This window comes from Dicentrarchus labrax, unplaced genomic scaffold (genome assembly GCF_905237075.1).
Source record: "Dicentrarchus labrax unplaced genomic scaffold, dlabrax2021, whole genome shotgun sequence".
Taxonomy (NCBI): domain Eukaryota; kingdom Metazoa; phylum Chordata; class Actinopteri; family Moronidae; genus Dicentrarchus; species Dicentrarchus labrax.
In genome coordinates, this window is record NW_026136705.1 from 21837455 (window position 1) to 21865154 (window position 27700).

General features: G+C 38.5%; 1 protein-coding gene across 4 annotated transcripts in view; it reads right to left on the minus strand.

Moving 5' to 3' along the window:
• LOC127364657 (rho GTPase-activating protein 26) overlaps positions 1–27700 on the minus strand; it is a 91822-nt gene that overhangs the window by 3129 nt on the left and 60993 nt on the right. For all 4 annotated transcript variants that reach the window (XM_051402343.1, XM_051402345.1, XM_051402344.1 and 1 more), the window contains 11 exons: positions 27419–27484; positions 26886–26960; positions 26708–26792; positions 25653–25711; positions 17225–17330; positions 14812–14971; positions 12747–12891; positions 12371–12551; positions 2791–2826; positions 2527–2637; positions 1272–1363 (listed from right to left, as the gene is read on the minus strand). In XM_051402343.1, coding sequence (XP_051258303.1) covers positions 1272–1363; positions 2527–2637; positions 2791–2826; positions 12371–12551; positions 12747–12891; positions 14812–14971; positions 17225–17330; positions 25653–25711; positions 26708–26792; positions 26886–26960; positions 27419–27484 — 1116 coding nt within the window. The remainder of the gene's footprint in view (positions 1–1271; positions 1364–2526; positions 2638–2790; positions 2827–12370; positions 12552–12746; positions 12892–14811; positions 14972–17224; positions 17331–25652; positions 25712–26707; positions 26793–26885; positions 26961–27418; positions 27485–27700) is intronic.

Consider the following 27700-nt stretch of genomic DNA (forward strand, 5'->3'; position numbering starts at 1 on the left):
TTATGAACGCTAAAAAAGGACATAAGGAGGCTGCTGTATGAGCTCTGTGGGGACAGTTGGGATGCTCCGTCCTTGGCTAGTCATGAGCAGACTGGGGTGTTGGGATACCATGGTAGGGATTACATGTCCCGAAGGTCACATTTTGACCAAAAGGGCTCCGGTGACACTGCTCTGCATTACATAACCTGCAATAGTCTTAACGCAGCTAACTCTATTTAGGGTCTGGGGGTTTGAGAGACCACGTGTCAACTGGCATGACCAAAAAAGTGAATCACTGCCGATCCTGTTTGGCTTGCCAATGAGTGAAACGGTGTAAGTACTGAATAAGTAATTTTATTATCCTTGAATTTGTGCAAATTTGGTCTTTATTAGGAGAGTTGAGCCAAAGAAAACCGGGGAGATAAATGTGATTTACAGTATTGGGAGCTTGAGGTTGAAAAGGTTGAAAATAGACTTGTGAGGACCCTGAGACAATCTACATTGAGATTCCTATAAAGAGGGGGTTGGACTGGAAAGATAAAAAGAAAGAATAAAGAAAGAAAACCAATGAAAAACAGAAATAATATTCTCAATACCAGTACTTTCCTGCGTCATCCTTTATCTGCAAGTTACTTTCACATATTTATACTTGTTTTTTTCCCATATTAAAGCAAATGACTCCTGAGATCTGAAAGATATTAAGTTCTTGGCTGCATGCAAAAGCAATGCGTTGCACTCGACTGCATCTGTTACACTCTTGTCTGCTTGCCAGCTTCTTATATTCTACGGTGAAGTGTGAAATGAGAGCAAATGCACATCGAAGCTTATTTCAAAGCCAGGTGCTGGATAAAAATATTCTTGACAAATGGAATAATATATCACACCCTATGGATTCAGGCTCCCAGTAAATATGCTGCAAGGAGTCAACTAAAAAGCTTATTCAAACAACTCCAGTGCACCTTCCCTTTTCCTCCAACATGACCACCAAACTACTTAAAGAAAAACTTTGGGGGAAATAACAGGGAGCCATTTAATTTTATTATAAAAATAGTGGTGTGAGGAAATGGTGTTAAAAGCCTTCTAGTCATGATTTTTTGGGCAAAATCCCTTGACTACTTGGATAAATTAAAACATATTTCCTACCTCGGGGATGAAATCCAACTCCAACGCTAAATTAAGTCCAGCAAACTCCCAAGGCTGACTTTTTCTTTTGACAGTAATTGTTTGTTTCTATACAAACATCAACCCACATTCTTTCCTTTTTCTGCTGGCAAGTTCAGGGCCTGACTCACCGTTCTCAAAGATGGTCCCAGCAATGAAGGACAGCTCTGAGTCATGCTCTGCCTTGCAGGCATACAGTGCTCGAGCCTTCCTTCCCACAATACTGGAGACAACAAGAGAGTGAGAGTCAGAAAGTAGGTTCAGGACTGATTCAGGGAAAAACAGATAATGGTAACAATGCTTCATTTAGACACCTCAAACTAGACTTAAAGTAACACAAACCATTACTTTATACGAAGTGTTTTATAAGTACCAAGCGGCTTTATTCACAGTGTTTTCTAGAAGGAGTCAAACTTGCATTGTTTTAGATTTTAAGTTCTAATGTTTGCCTTTTGGGCGGCTGGTTAGCTCAGTTGGTAGAGCTGGATTCTGGACTGAGGCTGAGTCATGCTGCAGCGGCCCAGGGTTTGAATCCGACCTGCGGCCCTTTGCTGCGTGTCATCCCCACTCTCTCTTCCCCCCTTTCCTGTCTATCTTCGGCTGTCCCTATCAAATAAAGGCAATAAAAAGGCCAAAAAAAAAAATAAAACTAACTAATGTTTGCCATTTTGTTGGACACGCGCCAGATATTTCAAATTTAAAACAACAGTTTTTATTTCTTATATCCCTGTAGTTTAAACAGAATCAGGGTCTGATGCAGAATCTGCTTACTGCCATGCAGAGGGTAGTGGTTGAAGGAAAGGCTGGGGTTTTGAGGGTGCCAAACACTGGCAAGTAAGACCAGCTGCAGCAGGACCAGGACAAAACCTACACTATATAGGGGCATTTTTATTCCAATTATTCCAATTTAAATGACTGCTACCTGACCTGTAAAAATAGTTGACAGCGAGAATTGATCCAAAATGCAATAATGATCCCCTGGGAAGCAATTTAGTATTCAAATCTTCTGCATTCATTGGAAAGGTCAGAGGTCATGGTATATGATGTCTCCTTGCACTCACAGAGTTGCGTTACAGAGCTTTTTCTTGAATTACTTTACTGTTCTTCATGAATTCAAATTAAACTGGCATCACACAAGACATCTGATATGATACATTTTGAAGAGCTACTTAAACAAATAACAGCTTATTAGCAAATTGCTGAGGGCAATCAAATAATTCACTGAATAGCACTTGAGTGCTTGCATTAAATATCCAGCTACTCCAACACCTCCAGAAGTATGTAAGACAAATATGCTATTCTTTTTCTTTCCTCTCTTCTCTCTTTACTGTTTAACCTGCACATAGTCACATAGCTGAGGTGACTGAGAAAGAGTTGTGGACCAACCTGACAGGGGATGAGTCACTGGAGGCAGAGGACGTGGGTTGAGGACTTGATGGGGCTGAGAACATTGGCCAGGAGGGAGAACGTGGTGAGGTGGGGCTGGGAGACGTTGCACTGATGGAAACACACACGTAAAATGTGCAATTTATAGCACTGGAAGTGTTATACAGATTAAAATATATTTGCAATGTACATATGCACACAGTTCTGGACATTATCAGCTACGGCCAGTGTGACATTGTTAAATTAAAGACATGTTTACAGTACCTGGTTGGTATGCTGCTGCGACTCTTTGGGTTCAACCTAGAAACACACAATGAAATAAAAACCAAGATGATGTAATCAGTGAGCCATTTGGTTAAGTACTGAAATGTTTCTGGACTTGTGAAAACAAAGGAAAGCTATTTTAACTAACCTGATATTAATTTAGACAGTATCCCTCAAGAGAGATCATGTTACTGAGGGGTTTTCCTTTCTCACTGAGGTCTATTAGCTTAGCTTAGCTTAGCTTTCCAGCACCCAGGAACAAATGACAAGTATGCAGATTAGATCTCCCAGCTGGTTTGGCAAAAAAAAATCATTTAGCTGCAAGGAGAAACTGACTCCTTAATAGGTCTCAATGGGTGCTGTGAGTCACTTAATGTGCTCCAGCACTGACTAAAATAACAACCTCAGATAAAGGCTATCGTGAAGGCCATGATGAATAAATCGGTACAGTCTTTTTAACTTGCAAAGTCAGATTGAAAGATTTATCTGTCTTCACTGTGGATTCACTTGGCCCCATCATGAATCCGGTACCTGGTCGATAAAATAACAAATCGACGGGACTGACATGGTTACAGACAAAATTAATATTTAGATTTAGATTTCATCTATTGACTGTAATTGTACATAGTTGTAGTGTGACCCTTCCAAGCTGTGTCTATCCACAGTTATCTAATCTAATTTAAAATGGTCAGTCGACTAAAATATAATTCATTCTTCTGTCTAACCAAGCTGTGTGCCTTCAGCAATCCATTTGTCATTCTATCCATCTAATCTCATGCTGCAAGATGCGCACACACACACACACACACACACACACGCACACGCACACACACACACACCAACCATGTTGCCTATTCAATTCTCAGTTTCTCTCTCAGAAATGACACGCGGGCTGATATCCATCACAGGCTGAATGATGGTTGAGAATGAGAGTAGGTGAAAGACAGACAGAAAGGCATGTTGGAGATTGGAAACAGTGAGGCGTAATAAACGGAAAAAGCAAAAGTAAGTCCAGGTTTTGCAACAAGCTTTGAGATAATTTTTTATTTTAAGTGATTAACATATACGTAGATAATTACGCAGCCATCGCAGACAAATCTGTCATACACAAGGCCAGCAGAGTTATGAGGAAACAGAACGCCCACCACTTTGCAATTTCAAGCAGCAGCATTGACAAAACTCAGCCTATGTTTCAGGCTCAAAGAGGAGTTTTTCTGCTGTCTCTGCTTCTCCATTTCTTTATTGCACGGACCAATATGAACTGAAATAATAGTGAATAGGCCTTAAAATGCTGGATTATACGAGAATGTTTTAGCTTAATGTTCAGTATTCAGTATAACGTTCATCTATAGATGCAGCCACTTGCCTGATATTAATAACCTTTAATGGGATACACAGATAACCTTATATAAGAAATCTCATCTGTAGGCCTTCCTGTTCATTTACTCAAGACCAAAGACAATATGTCTTGATTGTCTTAAGGCTTCAAAACTGCTTCTTGAGACATTTTCTCCTGATTTGTTCACCAGGGGGGTGTAAAATGTGAAACCAGCAGGGTTCCTACCTTTGCACAAATTTAACTGGTTAGGCCATGTTTAAAATCTTGGCAATGCATCAAGAAGCATATCACATTGACCTCAGTAAAGGAGATGCACATTCCTACTGTGTATGCATATGATTAGCAAAGGCCAGTGTCAGAAGTTCACTCTGTTTTTTAACAGCACATACAGTAGGTGAATCACGGCATTAGTGCTTTTTTTTCTCTTTTCTACCACTCTGCACATAACATCAACTCACTCAGAGCAGGGCCCTTTTTTTGATGACGTGAAATGTGGTTGCCATAGTGACACTGCTTTATGCTAAGGCAAGATTTGGTATAATCATTGTCTGTCTCTCTGTAGGAACAAACATATGATCCACTTCAATATCCACCACAGTCATTCAATAACATAAAGACGAGAAGTGATAAATGTATCTTCTGCTTGATGTAAGAAGTACGTCTGCTGATGCCAACAATGCACTCCAGCTGACTGAATATTGGCTTTAACTCTGCAGTGGAATCGCATGTTGCCAAGTGACAAATATAGACAGAGCGGTGGATTTGAGGTGGAAAGTTCATTCTTAACCTTGGAAACAAGTTCACCACTCATGGTTGCTGTTATGGAAGTAAAATTCTTTCGATTCAGTGATACTACAACTAGCAAAACGTTGTGGATGTGTTCCTTATTTATTTATTAAACTGTACGTTTGACAGTTTGTCTCGACAATCCACCTTCTCTCCTAATTTGTCACTCACTGCTCTCTCTCATCTGCTTCCTGTTTCAATTGTTTGGCATCCTATCTAGCCTATTCCAAGCCATTCTCCTTCCGTACCTCCCTCCCTTCAGCAGAGCTACTGTAAGAGATGAGGAGAAGAAGAGAGAAGACTTCACATTTGCCAGCAAACTGCACGAAAAATTATGAATATTACAGGTTACAAAGTAAAGCAAACTGTTTCAGATGAATGTACTCTCCCCGTCAGACTCACAGCACATTTGACAGCTGGTTTGATTAAACCGATGTCTTGTCTCTCCCTCCTCTACCTTACAGGGTGTCATTTCAAGACATGAAATGTGTGCCTACAGTATAATGACTGCATGTATCGAACGATAGAGCATTAATGAACATTTTGATTACTCTAATCTGCTTACATAAATAATTATAAAAGTTGTTTTTGTTTTAAAAGCTGCAATTCTTATCCTCAACTTGGTCAGAGTGACGAATCTCCCGTTGATCACATCTGTTTTTACAGTGAGAAATGCCATGTCTTTTTAAAGGTGACAAATACTGTTAAGGCTTTCAACCTTGGAAACATCTCTTAAGTTGGAATGTATCGTCTTCTGCTTAAAGGCCGTCCACAAAATAAACCAGCATGACCTGTAAATATCAGGTTTGGACCACAGAATAAACATGAGGGTGCAAAAAGCTCCCAGAAGGTGTAAATGAGCAACATTAGTTTTTGCAATGAGGACAAGATGCTGTGACTTAAAGCAATACAAAGAAAGGACAAGTTTGTTTGATTAACAAAATTTGTTGCTTCTTCTTTTCTCAGTGTGCATACACAAATGATGAAGTGACTATATGATGCCTTGATGCCATTACAAAGCACTGAAACATCTCATCTTTTTATGTACTGTACAAGCGAACACACAAATAAAATTATTTATTTATTTACCTCAACAGCCAATTGGTTTGCCATTTTACTCCTTCTCCCATGTAGTGCAAACTCAAACCGTCCTCAATGTTTACCTGTTGTCTTGATAATTTCATGTCACACTCACCACTCTGCTGCTCAGTTTCCCTTCTCTAACAGAAATACATTCTATTTTCAATTTTTTTTAATTCACCAATTAATTCAAGTGCTTTCACTTTTCCAGAAGATTTTTCACATTAAAAGTCTTTCAGCCTTCCCATTATTGGTAAGCTTTTAAGGTGGAAACTCACAGTATAACACAGCTCTGTTGTACTGATTCAACTAGTGCTGTGGAAACGTGCAATATGCTCAATTTACATTGTGACAGGCTTATTTTAGTTTTACACTTATTCAGTTGTAATAATAAGGCTTACTCACTTATTTATTTTATTTTATCTGCTTATGGATTATGACTCTGCAGCTTGTTGTTGGTCAACATTACAGAAACGTATAACTGATAATATATCTCTATTTACAGTGGAGGATACCTGGGGAAAATAAAAAAAATATCCAGTGTTATCAGGGTTGCAGCTTTAAAACTGATTTCAAAACTTAAGTTAAGTCCCACATGAGCGACTGCCAGTGCTCACTGTAAAATCTGAAGATCTAGCATGAGAGAGAGATGGATTCTGTATGCTAAAGGCCAAAAAAAGAGGAAAGAATAATGGGGTAAAGGCAGCAGAACCAGACACATGTATCCTGGTGACTAGAGCTGCATGTGTGTGAGTGTGTGTGTGTGCGTAAATGGGTATTATGCTGTGGGGAGGAAATATTTCAATGACAGGTTTCCTAGAAAATGGTCTAGTCACAATGGAGATTTTGTTCAGTTTCTCACCCAATTGTGTGTGTTTTTTCAGTGGGTGTAATTCAATTTTACAGCTCTCTTTATCTCTAATCTCTCTTCATCCAGTGCTTGCACTTAACTTCTCTTTTGCTTTTTGTTGCTTTTCTCTCAAATGCCAAACAGACAGGGGTAATAGATAAAAAAATCACCGACTTTCCCCAGGGGACACATGAAGACAGAAAGAGACGTTTTGCCATTTATACTTTCACCTTAGGCAGGTTCAAGGTGAAATATGTAGGATCAGCCGCTGTATTAATCACGTTGTCTATAGTGTGTAACAGACACAGATGTCAGACATTGAGCTTCTACTCACTGGTCCCACATTCATATACTAGCCTCAATTGCCAATTTGACTTTGTTTTTCGATTTTTCTTTTTTAATCCTATTTTCTTGCAATAATAGTGTCATTGGGATGTGATTTGCTAGTAGGAGAGCTTAAACGATATATTTTAAAGAGGTGTGAAGAGACCTCCGGGTATTTCCCACCTGAAAACTAACTATCAAAAAAGCAAAAAAAACCCTGGTCAAGCTGCCAAAACTGAAAATAACTGTCTCAGGGAAATGCATGGCTTTTGAAGGCCTCAGTTGTTAACCTCCGACCTTTGTACCTCTCTCTTGTCTGTGATGAGGACGCAGGCTGGCTTTTCTTGGAAATTCAGGATGTCCGCCTCTGGGAGATTAAGAAAACATGGTCTGGGCTGGGATCCGAGTCAATCCCCAGACAGACTGTTGACTGCTGATTGTAAAAAAATAAATTATCCTTTTATGCTGTGAAAGGGCTTTAATAAATCAGCTGTTGGGCTGTTGGAGAAGTCTACATGTTCAAACTATTGATCTTTTTAAAAAATTGATGTTGTTGCAGGGATTTAAAAGGTACTCCAGCCATTTAGTATTTACACCTCCATTACACTACACTGGGGGACTTGCATGATACATAATTAAAAGAGTAAAGTCAAAATAGAAGCAACATAGGCCAAGATATCCTGACTTTTATTTCCTAATATAAGTGAAGAAACATTCATAACATCTACTTGTTAAACCCTCCCCTTCCTGGTAAGACCCATGTGTTTCAAATTTCACACCACCCAGTTTGTAGTCCAAATCCGTAGAAGAAGAATTTGTAGTTTCTAAATGCAAGCTGAGATAATCTTGATGACATCACTATGACATCATCAGCGTTATCTTTTCAAAACTTTTGGAAAGCTCCCTCTAGAGCCACAACATTATACAACATTTTCTCTGGCTGTGTAGTACTCCTAATCTGTAACTCTTAATCCTCATGTGCAAAATCAGTGAAGTTCCAGTTTAACTGGTCAAACTTTACATGGATAGATAAATACTGGTACTCATTTTTACTATGAAGAGGCTGCTGGTGTAGACTAGAAACTAGAAAAAAAAAGAGTAAAAAGTAGTTTCCATTGTATTCAAAGTTTGGGTTACATTTATGTGTGGTTGAACTTAAAATATACAAACAAGTTTTTGTTGAACACCTTTTTGTTTAGTGTAACTATCCCTGTAAAGGTAAATTAAAAATTACTGCTTTAGCTTTTCAGTATAGTTAATGTATATGTGTTCACTTTTCATATTGGTGTAGTATAGATTCTTTGTTGCTATCAGAATATTGACGAATCTTTGAATCTTTGACCAGCGGGTTTAGATCACCACCTGACCTTTGATCGGACAGATCTTCCAGTAGCCAAGTTTTCTTTCTTATCCCCATAACCATTTTGTTAATTTTTTTTGGGCTACATTTAAAGGGTAAATTAGAGGAAGTTGTGTAATGTGCAGCAATTCAAAGAGCCACATAATACCTAATTCAATAAAATGATCCTGTCCTCTATTCGTATTCATCCTTTAGTTTCAGGTTTCAAGGACAACACACCCACTGTGCACAAAATATGTGTTGCTGATTCTCTTCTAATTCTCTAATTTTGTGTCCTAACAGGCAAAATCTATAATCTCATGCTTCCACTAGGTTTGCCATCTTTGTCCTTGTCAAGAACATTTTAGTATCCTGGCAACACATTTTTTTCCAAGGCCTTTTTGAGTATAATGTATGTTATGTTTGTTTTTCAAAAAAATACTTATCATCTGCTATTTTGATGCAAATGTAAACCTTTGTATCACAGAATAATCATTGTGCCATCCTTAATGACAGTGTTAGTAAGCTAAGAATGTATAGCAAAAAATATTATTTCTATGACAGAGCGGTGTAGGTATTACATCAACCAATACTGGAGCTAATACTGTACTTCCAAAGGGGAATCTGTCTCAGGTGTGTTTCTTTGCCTTCAAGTTGGATGGATTTTATTACCCTGGTTTCATGTCTCTTTCAGTTGCCAAGATAAGCTAGACATATCTTTGTACAGAACGCACAGAGATCAAAATGATTATTGTGGGTTTTGCATCATCTTATCTGACTCTCAGTAAGACGGCTCACAAATTTCTCACAACGTGAGACTGTTGCTTTAAAACAACCTGGAACAAGCTTGAGAATCTCACCATGTCTATCTTGGCCCTGGCAGCTCCTTTGAGATTCACATTTCACTGACTACTACAGCCAGAAAGCTTGGTTGTTGAGTAGCAGAAAATCTCTCAACAGCTCGATCTTTAACTCTAAAATAATCTGGTGTATGCCTGTTCACACTGAGCTCTTTTGTCATGCATGAAAATAAAATATAGCCATTACCCAAGTGCAAAGAGCGTAAAGCTTTTTTTATCTTAGACACTGCAAGATGCTAACGACTAAATTTGCTAGGGCAGAGTTAATAAAGGGAAATCTATTTAACCTTGATCACGCATACATACAATACATGAAAACGGTTTATTTATAAAACACTTGACATCATTATATTCCATATAAGCATCAGTTTAAGATGAGAAAATAGATAGATAGATATACTTTATTGATCCCAAGCTGGGAAATTGCAGTGACGGGAGCTGCTGCTACAAGCTGCCGCCTGAGGCAGCGCCAAAAGGCATCAAATAAGGATAGAAACTAATTAACATATCATGCACCTTCTTGCCCTCGACTGTTCACCTCAGTCATTAAATGTTTCTCTAATGTGACTCGTAATGGAAAGACTATCTGAAGATGCTTTTCTCTCTCTCTTTTGCTCTCCATGAGACATCAAGAGTCTATGAGACCAATATCTCTTCCAGGCCCTTGCTCTCTCAGTTTTATTTATTTTCTAATTTTCTAATACCCAAACAATCAGTTGTGGATGACAAATCTCTTCTAACTTAACATAACACCCAGAGGTGAACCATGGCCTTCAACAATGCCCAAAAAATAGTATCATAAAAAAAAAAGACTTCTCTGTCCAACTAATTAGCTGAATTACATTTATACCTGACATTTAAAGTGTGTTCTTTTTCTCCATCAAGTGCAAACTTTGCACTTTGTGAAGCACACATCATTTTGAAAGGATCATAACTTTTTAACGTATGGGACTTTTTGGTAACATTTAGAGGAAGAAGCTGCTTGTCAAAGGGCTTATATAAACAATTCCTTACTTTTCAGATTTAGGATTTATTTAGACATTTATTTTTAAATATATATATTTTTCATTTCAATATATAAGGCTAGTACGTAGCAGGTTTGCCCTGAGCTGCAGTGGGATCGGAAGGCAAACAGAGAGCGGTGTGAGAAGGTTTTTAGGTGCCAGAAGTGACCACATTAAATTGCTCTGCCTCTATCCTGATTGGATTTGCCTGAAAACCTGAGGGCACACTCTGCTGTATTGTCTATTTTACTCTAAATGGGACCACAGTTTACAAAATCAACATCATGCTGTATGTGACCAAGTGAGATCATAAACTCATAAGGAAAATGTTTACTGAGGTAAAAAAAATCAATGGAGAAGTAGGGTCATTTTCTCATAAGCTTACATACAATCTCTCTTCTTTTTGCAACCAGTGGAGTTCCCCCCCTGCTGGCCATTAGAAAGAATGCAGGTTCAAGGCACTTCCGCACTGGCTCTCAGACCCAGAAGCCCTATCCTCTTATTAGACTGTATATGATGAATACAGTGTGTGTGTGTGTGTGTGTGTGTGTGTGTGTGTGTGTGTGTGTGTGTGTGTCCGCGTGCTTAGACTAATGTTGCTGCAAATTCCATATGCAGGTGTGTGAGTTTACACCTGTTAATAACCTCAGCATTGGCGTGTCCAGTGTTTACATGAAGATATACAGTACTTCTCACAGGGACAAAGTCTTGTTCAGACCTGTAAAAATATTTTTGTTTAAGTTAAGTCTTTACATGTTTTCAGTTGTAAAAACTCCTGGTCAGACACTCAGACAGTGGGCACACTGTGTAAGATAAATCCAAGATATACATGCTGGGTACTTTTTATAGTTTGATTGTATTCAAAACTTATTTGACTAGATTATGCGACTGCTACATGATACGTTTATGTGTGCATGCGTATGGGATTTTGTGTACTTTTTTTTTTTTTTTCAAATTTTCCTCACAAAAGACACAATCTTCTACTGTTGGTGCAGTTGGAGTTCAGTTCATCTTTTGCAAATGTTTCCCAGATGCCTATGGGATTTAAACTGACAACCCGCCAATCACAAGAATACTTTCCTGAGCTCTTAGCTGCCACATGTGTATGTGTGTGTGTGTGTGTGTGTGTGTGTGTGTATGTGTGTGTGTGTGTGTGTGTGTGTGTGTGTGTGTGTGTGTGTTCATGCATTCCTGTGTCTGTAATTTTCTGGGTGCATGAAAAACATGGGAGTGTACATTCTTGGATCCATGTGTATGTGAGTGAATTTGAATGTAATATTTGTTATATGCGCATGTCTCGTTGTACATATAAATGTATTCATTTTTGCTTTTCTTCACATTTCTCTCAAATTATTATCTGTGTTCTCTTTTTCTTCTTTACATTTGCATCTGTCTTCTATAAGTAAGTCATCACTCATTGTTTATGTTAGAATTTATTTGAAACGTACCCAGAATTTTTACTAGATGCTAATCATTTTAAAAAGATTTATCTTGGATTTTATGTCCCTGAACATCAAAAATGTTTTTGAGTTTCCTCCAACTGTACAATTAGACTTGCCACTTCAGCTTACAATAAGAATAGCTCAGAAAATGTTTCTGTTAATAGAAAATGAAGAGAAAATGTTTCTGTTAATAGAAAATGAAGAGAAAATGAAATTTAATAAATTGTAAATCATAACAATCTATTTTTTTTTTAATATTTGACCTATTTTTTAATTGTTCAAAATAAACACTGTTAAATCATTATTATTATTATTATTAAGTCAGTGAAATTTTAAAAACCAGTGAAGCCACAGAAGAGGACCAGTTCCCTCTGGATAAAAACTGCTCATTTTAAGGAAACAAAAACACAACGATTCTTATTTTCACGTGATTTTACACTAATGAAAACATACCTATGGATATTATTTTCCATTTCTGCCCATATATCCTCCTAAATGTTACACTGGACCTTTAAATTCAGTTTTTATATTCTGATAATTTTACTGTCCCACTCACAGTGAGCTGGGCCGGATCTGCCGGGAGTCCTGCTCTCCATCATTGCTGGTCAGGCTGTGTCTTGGGGTCCGACCTTGGCTGCTGCTGTTGCTACTGCTGCTGCTGTTACAGTTAGCAGATGAGGAAACAGGCTGCTGCAGCTCGGCGACTGTGGCATTGACCACACTGTTTCTCTTTTCGCCTGCAAGAACAAATAAAGATTTACAAACTCTGTTTTCAGACATTAAAAAGGTTGTAATTTTTTCTGCAAGTTGCAACTTTTACACATGCCTTTTCCTATTCTAAAACCTTACATCTGTTGACCACTGTGAGTTTTCTAAGCCCACCATATAGCAAAACATAACACATGTGAGTCAAATGAGGCGGTTCAGCTCACTTTTCTGGGAATGTGTTGGTGTGTGGAAGAGTGTGAGAGGCCTCTCACTGCACGATGGGGCTTTGCTCTCGGTGCTTCTCCTCCTGGGCAGGTTGAGCTGCATGTTGGTCGAACTGCCTGCAGAATTCGGCATGTCCTTGAATATCTGCACCAGCAAGCCACACAGTCAAGTGTGAGTATCATCAAAGAAACAATATAGAAATAGACATAACAGAAATGCCACAGAAAAGTTAAAGAGATGTGCATCAGCATGTTGTCATGCCATTTATACTCCAATATGTAACTGCAGGGCAATGTAGCTCATCTTATCACATTTAGAGCAGGTACAGTAATCACAATATTGGGCTTAAGTGTAAAAACCTGTACACCCCATGCAACAATATACAATATTGTGATTTGATACAGTACTACGGTACTAAAAAAGCACCATGACTACTAAACCACCAATGATCCATGATTCACTTTATGCCTAGTTAATCATTCTTGCCTTCTTGCCCTTTGTTGAAAAGAGAAAATGTCTAGTATAAGAGCTGATACAGTATATTAATTCCTAGGTCCACATGTCTGAATTGTCACCTATGCAGATTAGACTCTGCTAAACATAGCGCCAAAGCTGCTTGCTGCTGTGTCTCAAACTTATTTTAACTGGAAATAATTACATATGCATAAACTCAACAACAGTGGTCATTGTGGGCTTAAGTCTGCATTTGGAACTGATTGTGACAAATTTATTTCTACATCTTGAAGTCCAATTAGGCAAGATGCAGAAAATCCCATGCTGTGATAAAAAATATGAATTCACTGTGATTCAAGTTTTTTTCTCCCTCTCCAATAACGTGACTTATTGCTATATTCTTCAAACTTGATGTGTTTTCCACAACATTACTGTGTGCTACATCTTTTAGTCTGTTATTACAGCCAAAGTCAAACGTCATCATCCCCGCATCCATTTATCCGTCATCGCCCTTTTGCCGCTTTCCTGACGCTTTTCTGCCAGGTCCACACCCATAGCTCCACTCGAAAAGGAATAGGGGAAAAACAAAAAAAGATCAGAGTGCCGGGGAACCCATTTTAACACACTGAAATTGTTTTGGAGCGCACTAAAATGTCATAAGCGAGAGACTTACAAATGTTTCAATATGTCACAAAGCTCTAAAAAAATAATTTCAATATTGTTTACATTATTATCTTTTCATCTCACTACACAGATGTATTATCAAGGAAGGAGAAAACAAAGCATGTCACATAAGCTTTTGGTTGAAATCAGAAAAACAAAATGTCTGAAAAGCATCTAACCTAATCATCTTTGTATTTGTGGAGAGAGGGCAGATATGGGAAGTGCTGTCATTATGCTGCAGCGGTAGAAAACAGTGATGCAAGGACTGTGTTGAGATCTCTTTAAGGGTTCAGACCTGCTTTATCACAGTATGTATACTCAATTTATTTTGATTTGCACACTGCACTAGAGATACCTGTTGTCTGGGAAGTCTGGAGGATGGAGAGACATTTGTTGTGTGTGTGTGTGTGTGTGTGTGTGTGTGTGTTCGTATGTGTGAGTTATTATTTCAACATACACGCGTTTGTAAATTCATGCATGCACACAGGTGTGACATATTGTTTTTATGTCTGTGTGTCTGTCGTTTGTTTCCTTCACTGGCTGAACATACTGTGTGTCCACAATGGTAGGGTCTCAAACTGCTGGGCTGATTTTTCTGTTGCCATGGTGACATCTGTAAGCAGCTTGGCCTGCCAATAAGCTGCTCGGATCTAAAGGGGAAAGTGGCTTTGAAGTGTATATAGAGTAGGCCTATATACAGAAATGTGTGTGTGTGTGTGTGTGTGTGTGTGTGTGTGTGTGTGTGTGTGTGTGTGTGTGTGTGTGTGTGTGTGTGCCAAGTGTTTGTCCAGGCATAAATGGTTAGGTGTATTAACTGTTTTAATGTACAGTTGCACAAAAGTTAATCCCCTTGACAAAGCCATGGGATTCACTTAATCCCCAACCACGTCACCAAACTCTGCTGTTTGTGTTAATTATTTGTATACATACACACTCACACCCTCTCACCCTCTCATTGTGTTCTATGAGGATCTCTACTACAATGTTCTGGAACTTGATGTCCATGATGGCGGCCACCGTCTCCTCCTGAGGGCGGAGCAGAGTTGGCCCGAAGACCACACCCAGATTGGCGACGGTCATCAGGTTCTGCTGGTGGTGATTAGCAACACTGTTGAGGAGAGGTAGACAGAGAGAGAGAGACATTCAATCCAAATGAAAAACCTGTACCCTGACCATTTTTAAAGCTGTACAATTAAATATTTTATATCAGCAATGGATCAAAAGACTGTGTGTAGTGTAAAAGGTGTCACTTGTAGTGATGAACCCTCAGAGAATTACCACCCAACTCCACATTACCCCTCAGTGCTCCAAAGAATATAAGCATCTTTCAGATCGTTTTGGTTTTTCCACCCCACCTCCATCTCTGACGAACCTGTCCACCACTGTAAGCTACCTTTCCAGCACCACGGCAGACAGATAAAATTAGCGACTAGCTTGTAAACATAGTGCGGGTACTTAGCTGCAATACAGCCAGATATCTTAGGAGCTAGTGGACACCAAACAGAGCTGAAAGGAGATATATTTTTATATTTAGGAGTTAATAGTTCACTTGCATTCTTCAGATTGCCTGAAACATGAGTCCAAATGAATGTTAACAGACAACCAAAGAAGCAGTTATAACAGAAGTACAGACAGTTGTTGCTATGGAGACGATACACCATCTTGTCAAGTTGCATTGGTGTGAATGGGCAGGTTTTCAGAATGTTGCACACAAGTTTTCAAGTTGTCTCGTTGCGAATGTCTGGTCTAAACTGGGCTTTATATAACAGTCCTGCAAGAAATCCCACCTTCAAGAAGGTTGTAATGTTCAGTTTTTGTTTATTATTATTTTATTATTATTATTATTATTTTGGAGAGGTGTTGAATTATATTGCATTATACTGATGTGTTTCCATTATTTTGCCCACCACATTTATATAAATGAGGATAGGCTAAACAACAGAAGCACCTTTTTATATGACTTTCATGAAGGTAGGATTTATTGCAAGACTTTTGTAAAGAGACTGTAGACTTTGTTTTAGCTAAGTCTACCTAATAGACTGGCAGCTGAGTGTATTTTCTCTAGTGACAGAATAACCATTTAGTCCCTGTGACAATATTGTTTTTACAGAGCACTGATGCCAATAAATCGTCTGAACTGAATTGAAAGAGACAGAGACGGGATGTGTGTTTACTGTGATTCAGCCATTCAACCTAGGTGTAATCCACTAAGCCCAGGTAAAGATGTGCATGTCCTTAAAATACCTGCATTTGCACCTGACTACATGTTGTATAAATATGGCTGATGTCCTATTTGTCACACATTAAAAGATGCCGCTGCTGTTGAAGAAAACCCAGATAAAGCCAGGGCTTAGATGTGGGTTTAGAGTGAAAACACAATGCCAGTCGGCTACATTAGAGGAATAATTGCACATAAGCCAACAGTGTCATGCCCTGCTTTTTTGCTTATGGGCTGCAGCAGCTTGTGGTTATGTAATCTACAGACATACAGCCTGTTTGATTCACAAATGTTCTTGTTTATACAGTATTTTGTTGCCTACATACAGTACAAAAATGCATCCAAATGTGGAGGCAAAGTGCTGAAAGAAAAAAAATGAGGAGTCATTTGTCAGGGATTGGCCTTCATAAGAAAAACTGAGAGCGTTTCAGGAGCACATTTATTGAACTTAATCATCCTGAGTGCTCATCAGCATCTATCCTGCTGAAAAGTCCTTGAGCAAAGTTGCAATCAGAAGGTGAGTAGCATCATATTATCCCCTAATAAGCAGTGATTTTGTGATTTGCAGATCAAAAGACATCTATATGCCTAGGTTAAAAAAAGGCATACAATATATATATAGTCATTTAAATAATGTTACAACAGAAGTTATAAGAAAACTAATTGCCTAAAAACTTTGACTTTTCAACCAAATTTAGCCACGTTTTAATCTAAACATGGGGACACCTTTTGACCTGCCAATCAGAAAATGTGTCTTTACTAGGCTGCGAACATGGTAGCTCCTATACTTCCTGGCATCCATAGAAAGACCTGCACTTGACCATTATCCCTCTTTAACTTCAAGGGATTAAATCAGCAAATAGATTTGGCCTGGTGGCTGCTGAATGGGTTTCTATTTTCAGTACACACTACCTTAATGCATGTGGTCAAGAGGTTACACAGAGCCCTAATCCTCCTCGAGGATGAACAACAATAATCAAGCTAAGAAGTATAACAGCAATGTGGGTTTAAAAAGAGAAGAGGAGATGGCTATTAGCGCTACATAGTAACTGCAAAAATGAAATACTGTGCTGTTTCTCTGGTGCACAACGTCCGATGCAGCATAATAATGAAAGACTGCATGTGTGTAATATCTCCACCTACTTGGCCAGGTGTTTCATCAGCAGCTCCAGCATCTGTCGGTTTTTCTCAGGCAGCCGGTGCACCAGAGCATGGATCTCTGTCACCCTGGCCTCTGGGTTGTCCAGCTCTGGACAGAGACAGATATATAGACAGAAAGAGAGAGAGAGAGAGATGCTGTTAAAGAAATAAAGTTTAAGTCTTCAGTTTAAGGTCAGTGGCACATTTAAGAACTTCTTTACTGACACATAAGGAGCAGTCACAAACACTTGACGGGTAAACTTAAGTGTCTACAACTGGAATGCACTCTTTTTATTTGTGTTGTTAGAGATGATACATCCTCTAACAAGTCATCATTGTGAACACAGATATTTGTAAGACCTTGCTGTAGAGACATACAGCTGAAAATGAGCTAAGAAATAAAAAGAATCACGTACAAAGACTTCAAGTAAAATAACAGGTTTGGTCAGCTTTATTCACAAGGTAAAAATCTCTCAGATTCAGTGGATCTGTTACACAGAGGTTGTTATAGCTAATAGTACATACAGCACATAAGTGTTGTCGGATGCAGAGACCAGACAAAAAAACGGCAGAGTGATCGGAATGAGAGACAAATTAAAAGGAAGTTTCAATCAATGAGTGTTTAACACTGCTGCAATGTGGGGAAGCTCTGTATCCCGGAGATTAGACAGAAAGGTAGACAGAACGGTAGACAGAAAGGAAAGACAGACAGGCCAGTAGAGAGACCTGTTGTTGATGAATGACTATAATAAGTCACAGGCTGCAGAGGCAGTCGATGGAGAGATGACAGCAGACTCACACTAGATCAACCCTTGGGCCCTGGCTGTCAGCACCAGGCAATACACTCACAACTGGTAGAGCATCTCAACTAACAGAGCTGAAAAGCTAAAACAGAGCACACTAAAACAATTAAATATACAATAAATACAGACCAAATAATTACACACACACACACACACACACACACACACACACACACACACACACACACACACACACACACACACACACACACACACACACACACACACACACACACACACACACACACACACACACACACACACACACACACAAAACAGCCCCTGTAAATTTACTAATTGCAAATTTAGCCACACACACATCCAAACAAACTCAACATACACATGCATGTGCACGTCCATTACACCCACACATACCTCCAAACAGATGCACGCACATGAAAACAGTAACAATCAACGCCCCCTATTATGCATTCTCTAGTCCTGGGAGAAAAAAAACACTTAACACGCATTATGCTGAAGCACACACTCTTCCTTCAAACTGTCAGAAAACCAAGTTCAACACTACTGAAAAGGTGTGACTTCTATCCAGGAGTAAAGGCTCTGGAATTAACTCCCATTACTGTCTACAAAAGCCAGGAGAGAGATAAAAACGAAGATGCGCTATGTATGACTACGTATGACTACGTAGGACTATCAGCACCTGTAACAGTCACTAGCAAACTGGTTATATCTCATTAGCCCTAATTTGCGCCATTAACAGGAAGTTATGAGGGGTAACTATTTATTTTGCCCTTTTTGTAAAAGTTAGTACAGTAACAAGGAAACTGGATTTACAAAAGTATAGAGTAGCTGTCAAATCATTATACCTCATGCCAGGAAGAAACAAAGCATCACTAGAAAGACCAACATTAAGTTGGATGATTAATTGTACTTTTCTCATTCAGCATGAGGCTATTTATCAGAGTGAAGGCTCTGCGAAATTAGCTTGTGGTCAGGTGTTTAAAGTTTAAATCTTAAATACTGAACTTAAAAATAACTATTTCATTTAGTTTTCTTCACAGAAATCGACAAAATGCTTAGGTATTGGCTTACTGTGTATTTTTAAGTTGTCATACACCCTTTAAAGTCAAGAAGGCCTTGCAACCCCTGTGAAGCTTTGGCGATACCTTGTGAGGGTTCCGACCCCCAGTTTGGGAACCACTGGGTAATGTTCATGTTCATTAACTGTCACATATACTCAATACTCTGTAGGCTATCCAAATAGTGTAACCAGAAGTTGTCTTGAACCAACTGCACGCAATTACATACAGATGACCAGAAATACAGACCGATATGTCAAAAAAAAAGAACATACTACATACATACTTTGGCAAAGTATTTTGGTATTTGCCTTATTGTTTTGATTTATTTACAACTCTGCTTCAACTGCACATCACAAAATGTACACATTCACCTGCACATACTGTATACACATGCACACCAGCCGCTGTGATGAGTCAAAAAAAACAAACACACACAAACCGAGTCTAAATGTCGATGTAACACTGTGAGGTCAGTGGCTATGGTGCTGACTCACAAGTGATTACACCAAGCAGAAATCATTCATCATCGCAGCCTCCACCTCATCCATCACATAATAGATGACGACCCTTTAAAGACACTCTCGCCTTGAATTTCAGTCCTTCAGACAAAATAATAAATACGCTATGTTCCCAGTACTAGTATGTCCTAATAGTAGAGATTTAGAATTATGTTCTGGCAGCCACCAAAAAGAATTTAGCATTTAAAAACAAACAGTTTTATCCACTGCAATATTACAAACAACACAGGGTAATGTGATGTCTACTTTAGATAGCATAAAACTTGCAACTAAATCGTGCTGCCTGGATGTACTTGCAATGAACAGACATACATTATGTTTCATATAAGGCAGCGGTTCCCAACCTTTTTTTCTTAAGGGACCCCTTTTTCTATCAGTGAGTAAACTGGTGACCCCTGACTAAGTGGTATATGTTATGGAGTTAATGTAAAACTAGCGATTTTGATGGATTTTGAGCAGATTATTTCCTGTGAATACTAATGAGAGATGAGTTTCATTGATATTTTTTGGAACATTTTATACAGTTCTCTGTCTGTAATACATATACACACATACAGTATATTCTAACAATCATACATACTAATTCAGTGTTTTCTTCTCATTGTTTTATCAGCTCTTTGAACTCGGAACTTTTCTAATGCAGGAAAGAAACAGAAGTGTTCAGGTCTTCAAGTTTAGATCTTAAATAAAAATCTTAACTTTTCTAAATTTCATTTAGTTTTCTTTAAAGACATAAATGCTGAGATATAAGCCTACTCTGTATATTTTTTCAAGTAACTAAGTTTTCTTACACCCCTTAAAATCAAGAAGGCCTTGCGACCCCCAATGCAGCTTTGGCGACCCCTAGTTGGGGTCCTAACCCCCAGGTTGGGAACCACTGATATAAGGAATAAAAAAGCATGGTTCCATAGAGACTAAATGGTCTGACAGTCATATACACACAAGCACTTGAACCTTTAGCCTGTGCCATTACTGATAGCCATATTTTTTAGTAATGACTTCAATGCTATTCTTTATGCTGATGACATTTTACTAACACTAAGTGTAAGGACCAAGTCTTTTGTTATGAGGTTAACTGGGATAAGAATGTTCAGAGTTTTATAAACTCTTTTGTTTTCTACTTTGAAATCAGATATAAAAGCATATATTTGTGTAAAATGCCACCTTCTTTACAGCTTCCAGCTCTGGAAGAGCTAAGAAAACCGTCAGGGTCTCACTTCATTAAAAGTGAATCAGTGCATCTCTTAAGCAAGATGGGATTTTGATTATGTATGGGGTACATACTTTTACAATTAAAGTCAGGAAAGAAAACATGTACACACCCACATACACACATTACACAGTAAATGAAGTGTGCATTACTTCAAAAAGCATGCCACATCTGCTGACCATCAGCTGATCCTTAACAAACTCCAGCACCACCACCTGTTCTCTTTTCTTATCATTCATTATTCATACTTCACATCTCCAGGCCTGGCAGTATGTGCAGCACTATATATCCCATATCTTGTCTTAAGCATACTGCTTGGATTCATACAGTGTTGTGGAACACAATCTAGAACAAACTAAACATACATGTACAGATACATATTCAAAACATCTACAGTTTTCACAAGGAAAACTTTGTTCAATAACAATAATTATTTTTAAGAGTGGGGTATACAAACTGAGTGTTTCACATTTCACATATTTGGCAAAATCTGAACAAGAGAACACATGATTTTAATTTATCTGAAGGGTGACTGATCTGAAAATCTAAGGAATGGCTTTCAAATGGTCTCCTATTTCATGAAAAATACAATCTAAACTATTATACTGCGAATAAACGCACTATCTTTTAAAACTGCACTCATGCCTGCTCATGAATATTTTTATATCAACAATGGGTTGTGTAATAGTATGAACCCACAGAGAACTATTAGCAGACTCTCCCTTCTATAACCTTTTAAGGTCAAAGTTGTGTTTAGAGCTTGCTCCTCTTCCCTCAAGTGGCCAATTAAACCATTTAATACCGCTTTAAGTCCACATGCAAAACACGTTCTCATACCTATCTACTAACAATCACTTGATGGATAAACGGTCATAGAAACTTGGGAAGAAACAAATATTTAGTTTCATTGCAATTAGCAAGTAAAGGCTAGAAACGGCTACTTTGGAGTTTAAATCCTGGACACAGCTTCAATAAAAGAAACTATCGCTATGAACAGCTGCAGGCAAACTAAAGGTGCTGTGATAAATGTTTACTTACAGAAAGCTCTGCATGCAAATATACATGTTATTCATTTGAATAATGAAGTAAGAGTAGCTTGTCTTAGTAAATCTCCAGTTTTCAGTTTGCTTTTTTATGTCATCTGTTTCTTGTCAAGCTGAAAGACATGCTGGAAGCTATCTGGCCATCACTGGCAGGAATGATCAGAATCATCATGTGGGAGATGAGAAAACATAAGGTTTGACCACTGTTTTAGATGCAGGCTGAAATCACACCACCTGGCTTGGAGCAACATAACACTGCCTGCATCCATTCACCCACACAAAGCAATCTAAATTATTGACCACAGTGGTTCCCATTGTTAGGAGTAATGCCAGCAGGTTTGCTGTTAAGATATTACTGTTCGCCAAACATTCTCCTCTTTGTCAATAAAGCCATGTCAGTATTTCCAGCAAAAGCAAAGAATCTCGAGAGCAGGTTAGGTAGAATAATGTGGTGACACAGAAAGGGATCTTTCTGGAAACAATGTCAAAAGAAAAATGATCTGTTTGAAGCATACTGATGCCTGTAGCTGCTGCCACCACAACTTTGACAAAGAAAATTAATGGCTTGATGGACGGAGAACAGATATTTTGAAAAGATCCATCTTCATTTCAAAGAGCAGGCAGTATATTCATAAGTCTTCACTTGACCGCTTTTCAGAGTCTTTCAAATGACAGACAAAATAAGAGAGAAGGGCTATGTACTTTGATTACTATGTCAAGATGGACTCACATAAAATATCCAAAATATAGCGCTTTTATTTAGTGATTTTGATTTTGATCAATTCTGCTTATCTGTCCAAATCTGTTCCCTTAGTCCTGATGCCTGATCAATGTTCTGTGTGGAAAAAAAAGGCGTCCAAGCCTGCCTGCATGGTGCTAATGTTATTATAACATAGGATATTTACCCTCAACGTGCTCAGTTGGGAAGCAGTGGCAATGCAAAGAGTGTCAAATGAGGTGTTCGTGGAATTTAAGCACATGTTGCATAGAAAGATATGTCAGTAAAATTATAATTTTACTTTCATTTGGAACCAGTTTTCAACTAATCCAGTTCTCAATTTCCATCCCTAATTAAAACATTTCAATACTGAGGAAAGAGAGTGACTTGCTTGGAAACATTACTGTTTGTTTTTTCAAATGAAAAGTTTGGCTGCTTGAAAAGAGGAATAGGATCTTTTAAAGCCTGTGAAATATTTGCCATGGACTCTGGATGTCAAACTGCACATTGGTATTAAATTCAACTCATGGTCAACATCTTTCACCCCTGTGTCATCTATCCTTTCATATTTCTATGTATTAGGTTATAAAGCAAAAAATACAGTGCTGATAAAAGTGAATAATGTCTTCATCTTTATACCTTTAGAAAAATCCTTCACCATGCAGTAGTGACTAATTAAGCCCATTGAAAAGAGAGTTGAAGGAATTCAAGCAGTACAACTGATGATGTCAGATAAGAGATAAAGAGAATCAAAGGTGAAATATGAGGAGAGGATTTATGAATTAATGAGAAAGAGATATTGCAAGCAAACCCTAATGACTAGAGACAGGGTAATTACAGTATTTGTATGTTTTCTTGTTGTTACATGCCTAAGGCAGGTATCCGAAATCCAGGTGGCACCCCACACTCCCTCGGCCTCATCTTTCAAAATCTCTTTTCCATGGTCTAATAAGTGCTTACGGAACTTTGTCATCTAGTCTAGGAGCCACATGAGAAGAATTTAATAAACTGAAATGACTGCAGTGACTGTTGGAGTTTAGGCAATCTGTCTTCAAGAGAGCAGAGTGTTTTGGAAATGAAATTATTAATCCTGTCCCATTACACCACACCCACCAGGTGCTGGTAAAAAAAAGAATCTTTGCAGCTGCTGTTTGACCCAACAAACCCTAAAACAATAGGCTCTCCATTTAAACCAGATATTTAAAACCAGAGTACCACAGGATGGAGAGAGTAAGCAGAGACGAAACTAGAAGGGGAAGAGGAGGTTTGCGAGCAGGGTGGTGGGAGGAGTTGAAGCAGATACGTGAAAGAGAGGAGGAGAGAGGGACGAGCCGAAGGAAGGAGTTCAACTGAGGACGCTGTCCTCAAAACACCCTGCTGCTTCTACAAATTTATTGCCTTGGAAAAAATAGCAAACGTGCACTCACACAAGCGGACACGCATTCTTGCACATATGCATTCACACACGAATTCATGACATGCAAATTCAGACACCCACATAAACAGAAACTGATGAATTACAGGGCAAAAGAGAGAGAAGAAGTTTAACAGTAGAAAAGAACCAGGGCAAGACGAGAGATAGAAATCTGCGAATGTCAACAAATTTGTTGGCAAATACACGTTATATTTTATGATTATTACAATGAATGAATACATGCATGATAGCATGGGTGGTCCACGTTGGTATCAAAGCTACCTTGGCATTCTTAACTGCCATGCTCTACTCCTTTCTGCTAATACGCACTTTTCTCATTTCTCATTTTCTTTCCAGTTGGCCTCACTATGGAGCCATTTCCTGGTAGCGTTGCCAGAGACACACGGTCATTTCCTGGAGTTCCTTCCCCTGTCAGCTCAGCTTTCTAGAGGCTTAGCTACCAACAAACAAAGAAAACAGATCGCTGATACATCCTGTAGCACAGCAGACCAGACTGGACCTGACTAAACTAAATTGCACCTGGGCTTGCTAGAATAATCAATTTTCGAAAAATTCTGTAAAAGGCAGATACAGCAACGACACAGAAATGCTCCACACCATGAAAGCCAGGGGGAAACAGACCTACCTAAACTAAACTGGATCAAGACCAGACACAACCTTGAAGCACAAACTATTAGATTCTGCAGTAAAGAGTCTTCATGCAAAGTCTCTCTTTCAGGGTCTAAATAATTTAGTCCGTTCAAAACTTTATTTTGTAGCCTTGCAGCCTCTTAAGAAGAATCTAATACACTGAAATAATTGCAGTAACCGTTGTGATTGCTGAGTTTAACCAATCTGTCTACAAGACAGCTGAGTGAAATTATTTATCTTGCCTCAATACAGCACACCCAGGTGTTGGTAAAAAAAAAAAAAAAAAAAAAAAATGAATGGAACATTTTGCAGCTGCTGTTTGACCCAACAAACCTCACAACACTAAGCTTTTATTGGGTTGTCACTTTTAGATCAGCTCCCCAGGCTTTTTCCTCTTCATGTGGATTTCAAATCACATATAAAAACACTACACACAGCAGGTCAGTAACATACCGTGTGACACACACACACAACATAAAGCGGCGCGGTAAAGGGGCTCCAGTTACCAGAGCAAACAGACATCATGGTGGCCCTGTGGGTGTCCTGGTATCTCAGCAGGTGAACCGTCTATTTGTAACTGGCAACTGTTTTATAAGCAAGTCATAACCTCATTCACACGATGATTCATATGATGTTCTCGTTCTCCAAATTAAACTGAGGAGGAAAGCTAAAGAAATCATTTTGAGAGGTAAGAAGAGGACAAATAATCCCTGTCTTAAGTATAACAAACATTAAAAAAACATACAATCCATCAACTGACTCAAGAGAACTTCAGTGTAAATCAATAACAGATCAAAGGTTACTTAATGATTACCCTCCGTAGCAGATTGTTGTAAGAATATGTGCACTCCAAGTAAACTGTACGGTCTTTTATTTACTACAGTTTTTTTTTTTTCATTCCAAGGAGGTCTTAGAATAATTGTTCATAGTTTTATATATGGGTAACCTCAACCAACCTCAAACTGCAGGAGAGATCTTGTGTATCGCTGACTGACAAAAAAGACACATGAAAATAAAAATAAAACACTCACTGGCAGCTTTGATGAAGCTCCTCTGGTACTGGTATGTCATGAGTGGTGCAGGCAGCATTCTGGAAACACAAGAAACAGAGATAGTTTAAAATTTTCAGTTCAGTTGGCCGCTTTGTGAAAATCAATAAATGTGAATAGTTCTAGAGGATGTCTTTTTTTACTCCGCCATGCTAGTTTGCACAACTGGATGCCAGTTTAATCACTGCTGCCTGAAGAGTATAATGGCTCCTGCTGGTTCTCAATGAGGCCTGACCTGATGTCCTGATACTGTAAAGGTGTGTATGTGTGGCATGTGTGTGTGTGCGTGTGTGTGTGTGGCTGTGAGTGTGAGGACAGCTGGTATTAAGCCGTCCATTTATGTGCCAACAAAGTGCATGTGTATGTATGTGCATGAATGTGTGAACCCTTGTACAGTACAGCAAATTGAGCACAGATAAAACACCACCCGGCTCTTTCCCTTCATGTGTTTCTCCTTCCACTTAGCTGCATATTCTCGGGACCCCCACAGTTCTGATCCTTCCCTCATTAACAATTCAAGAGCATCTCAACTCTTGAGGAAGTAATCTGCTGTTATACAGTGGCCAGCAGGTAAGACTGGGCTTGCACTATGAATGTATGATTTTGTGCAACTGTGTAGGGGAGAAACCACTCCATAGGTAAATGAAAGTTTCTAAAATTAATAAAACAGGCTTAACAAGCAAATACAGCAAATGTTGTATGAATAAACAGGAAAATTAACAGTTTAAAGAGTTGATCCAGCCCAGAGGTCTGTTTTATGCAGGAGACAGAGTCTGAAAGCAGCAATATGCATTTATTCAAATAATAAAAAGAGCATTTTTCATTTTGGAATGAGAGGAATACTAGGAGCTGTGAAAAGAGCAGTAAGTCTATTTACCATAGATCTTTGAGGTTAAAAGACATTATTAATCTTTTAATACTGACGGAAACATGCAAGTACAACAGTGAGAAAACTTCGATAAAAACAAACTTTATAACTTAATGTTCTATTTTTCTAGCTTGTATATGCACTTATGTAAGCCTTTTTTCATACAAACCTGAGATAGTGCTTGATAGCACTCGTGATAGTCTTAATCTCCCACTCAGGGTTTTCCAGCTCCACGTCAGCACATGTCTTAGGATCTGATGGAAATAATATGAAGATTTAAAAAAAAAAAGACAAGAAAATACATTCTTTTCTCAGTGCTGACTAAATATGTTTGTTTCTGTGTTTACCCATAGCGAGGCTCAGTAGTTTTTGTACTCTGGAGCTGACGCCAACTATCCTGTACAAGCCCTGCTCATTGATACCTAAAGGGAGGTGCAAGGAGAGGAGAGGTTACTTCTTCTTACATCAGGAAGAGTACGTTTTACCATTCAAATGTTAATTCATCCACTTATAAATAATGCTAAAATAGAAACAACAACAAAAAAACTAGCCGCTTCCTGGTTTTCATTTATTTTTGTCCAAGTATTTCAGCTGTACCACATCTTGCAAAAATACTAGTTGTATTATGTTTACACGTGTGCAGTATATTGTATGTTTTTTCATCAACTGTGACATATGATATAGGTGAAAATGAAAAAGTATTGTTTTCTCTATTACTGCTGTCGAGTGTTGCCCATAGTGCAAACAGTAGTCTGTACTGTGTACCATTGTGGTGGGAAAAAACACATCTGAACTAAATCTAACTCAAATGTTCAGTGTCTCACACTAAAGAAGCAGAAAATCCACAGAACAAAGGGAATAAAAGAACTGTACGCTGTACCTCGAGTATCTACTGCGTAGATAAATTTTTTCATCACGTTAAACCCGATCACATCCAGCTGGGCCACTGATGGAGTGAGAGATGGAAAGAAAGAGTGTGAGTTGTCACAGTCAAATTAGACAGAGTTAGAATTACTTTTGGCGACATTAGAATGCTTTATGATTTAGAGATACTGAATTAAAACCATATTGTAGGGCCAAATCAAAACATAGCATTTTGAATAAATAATATATAAATGCATCTAACCCTGCTAATACAGAAAGTCAGATGATAATGCTAAAC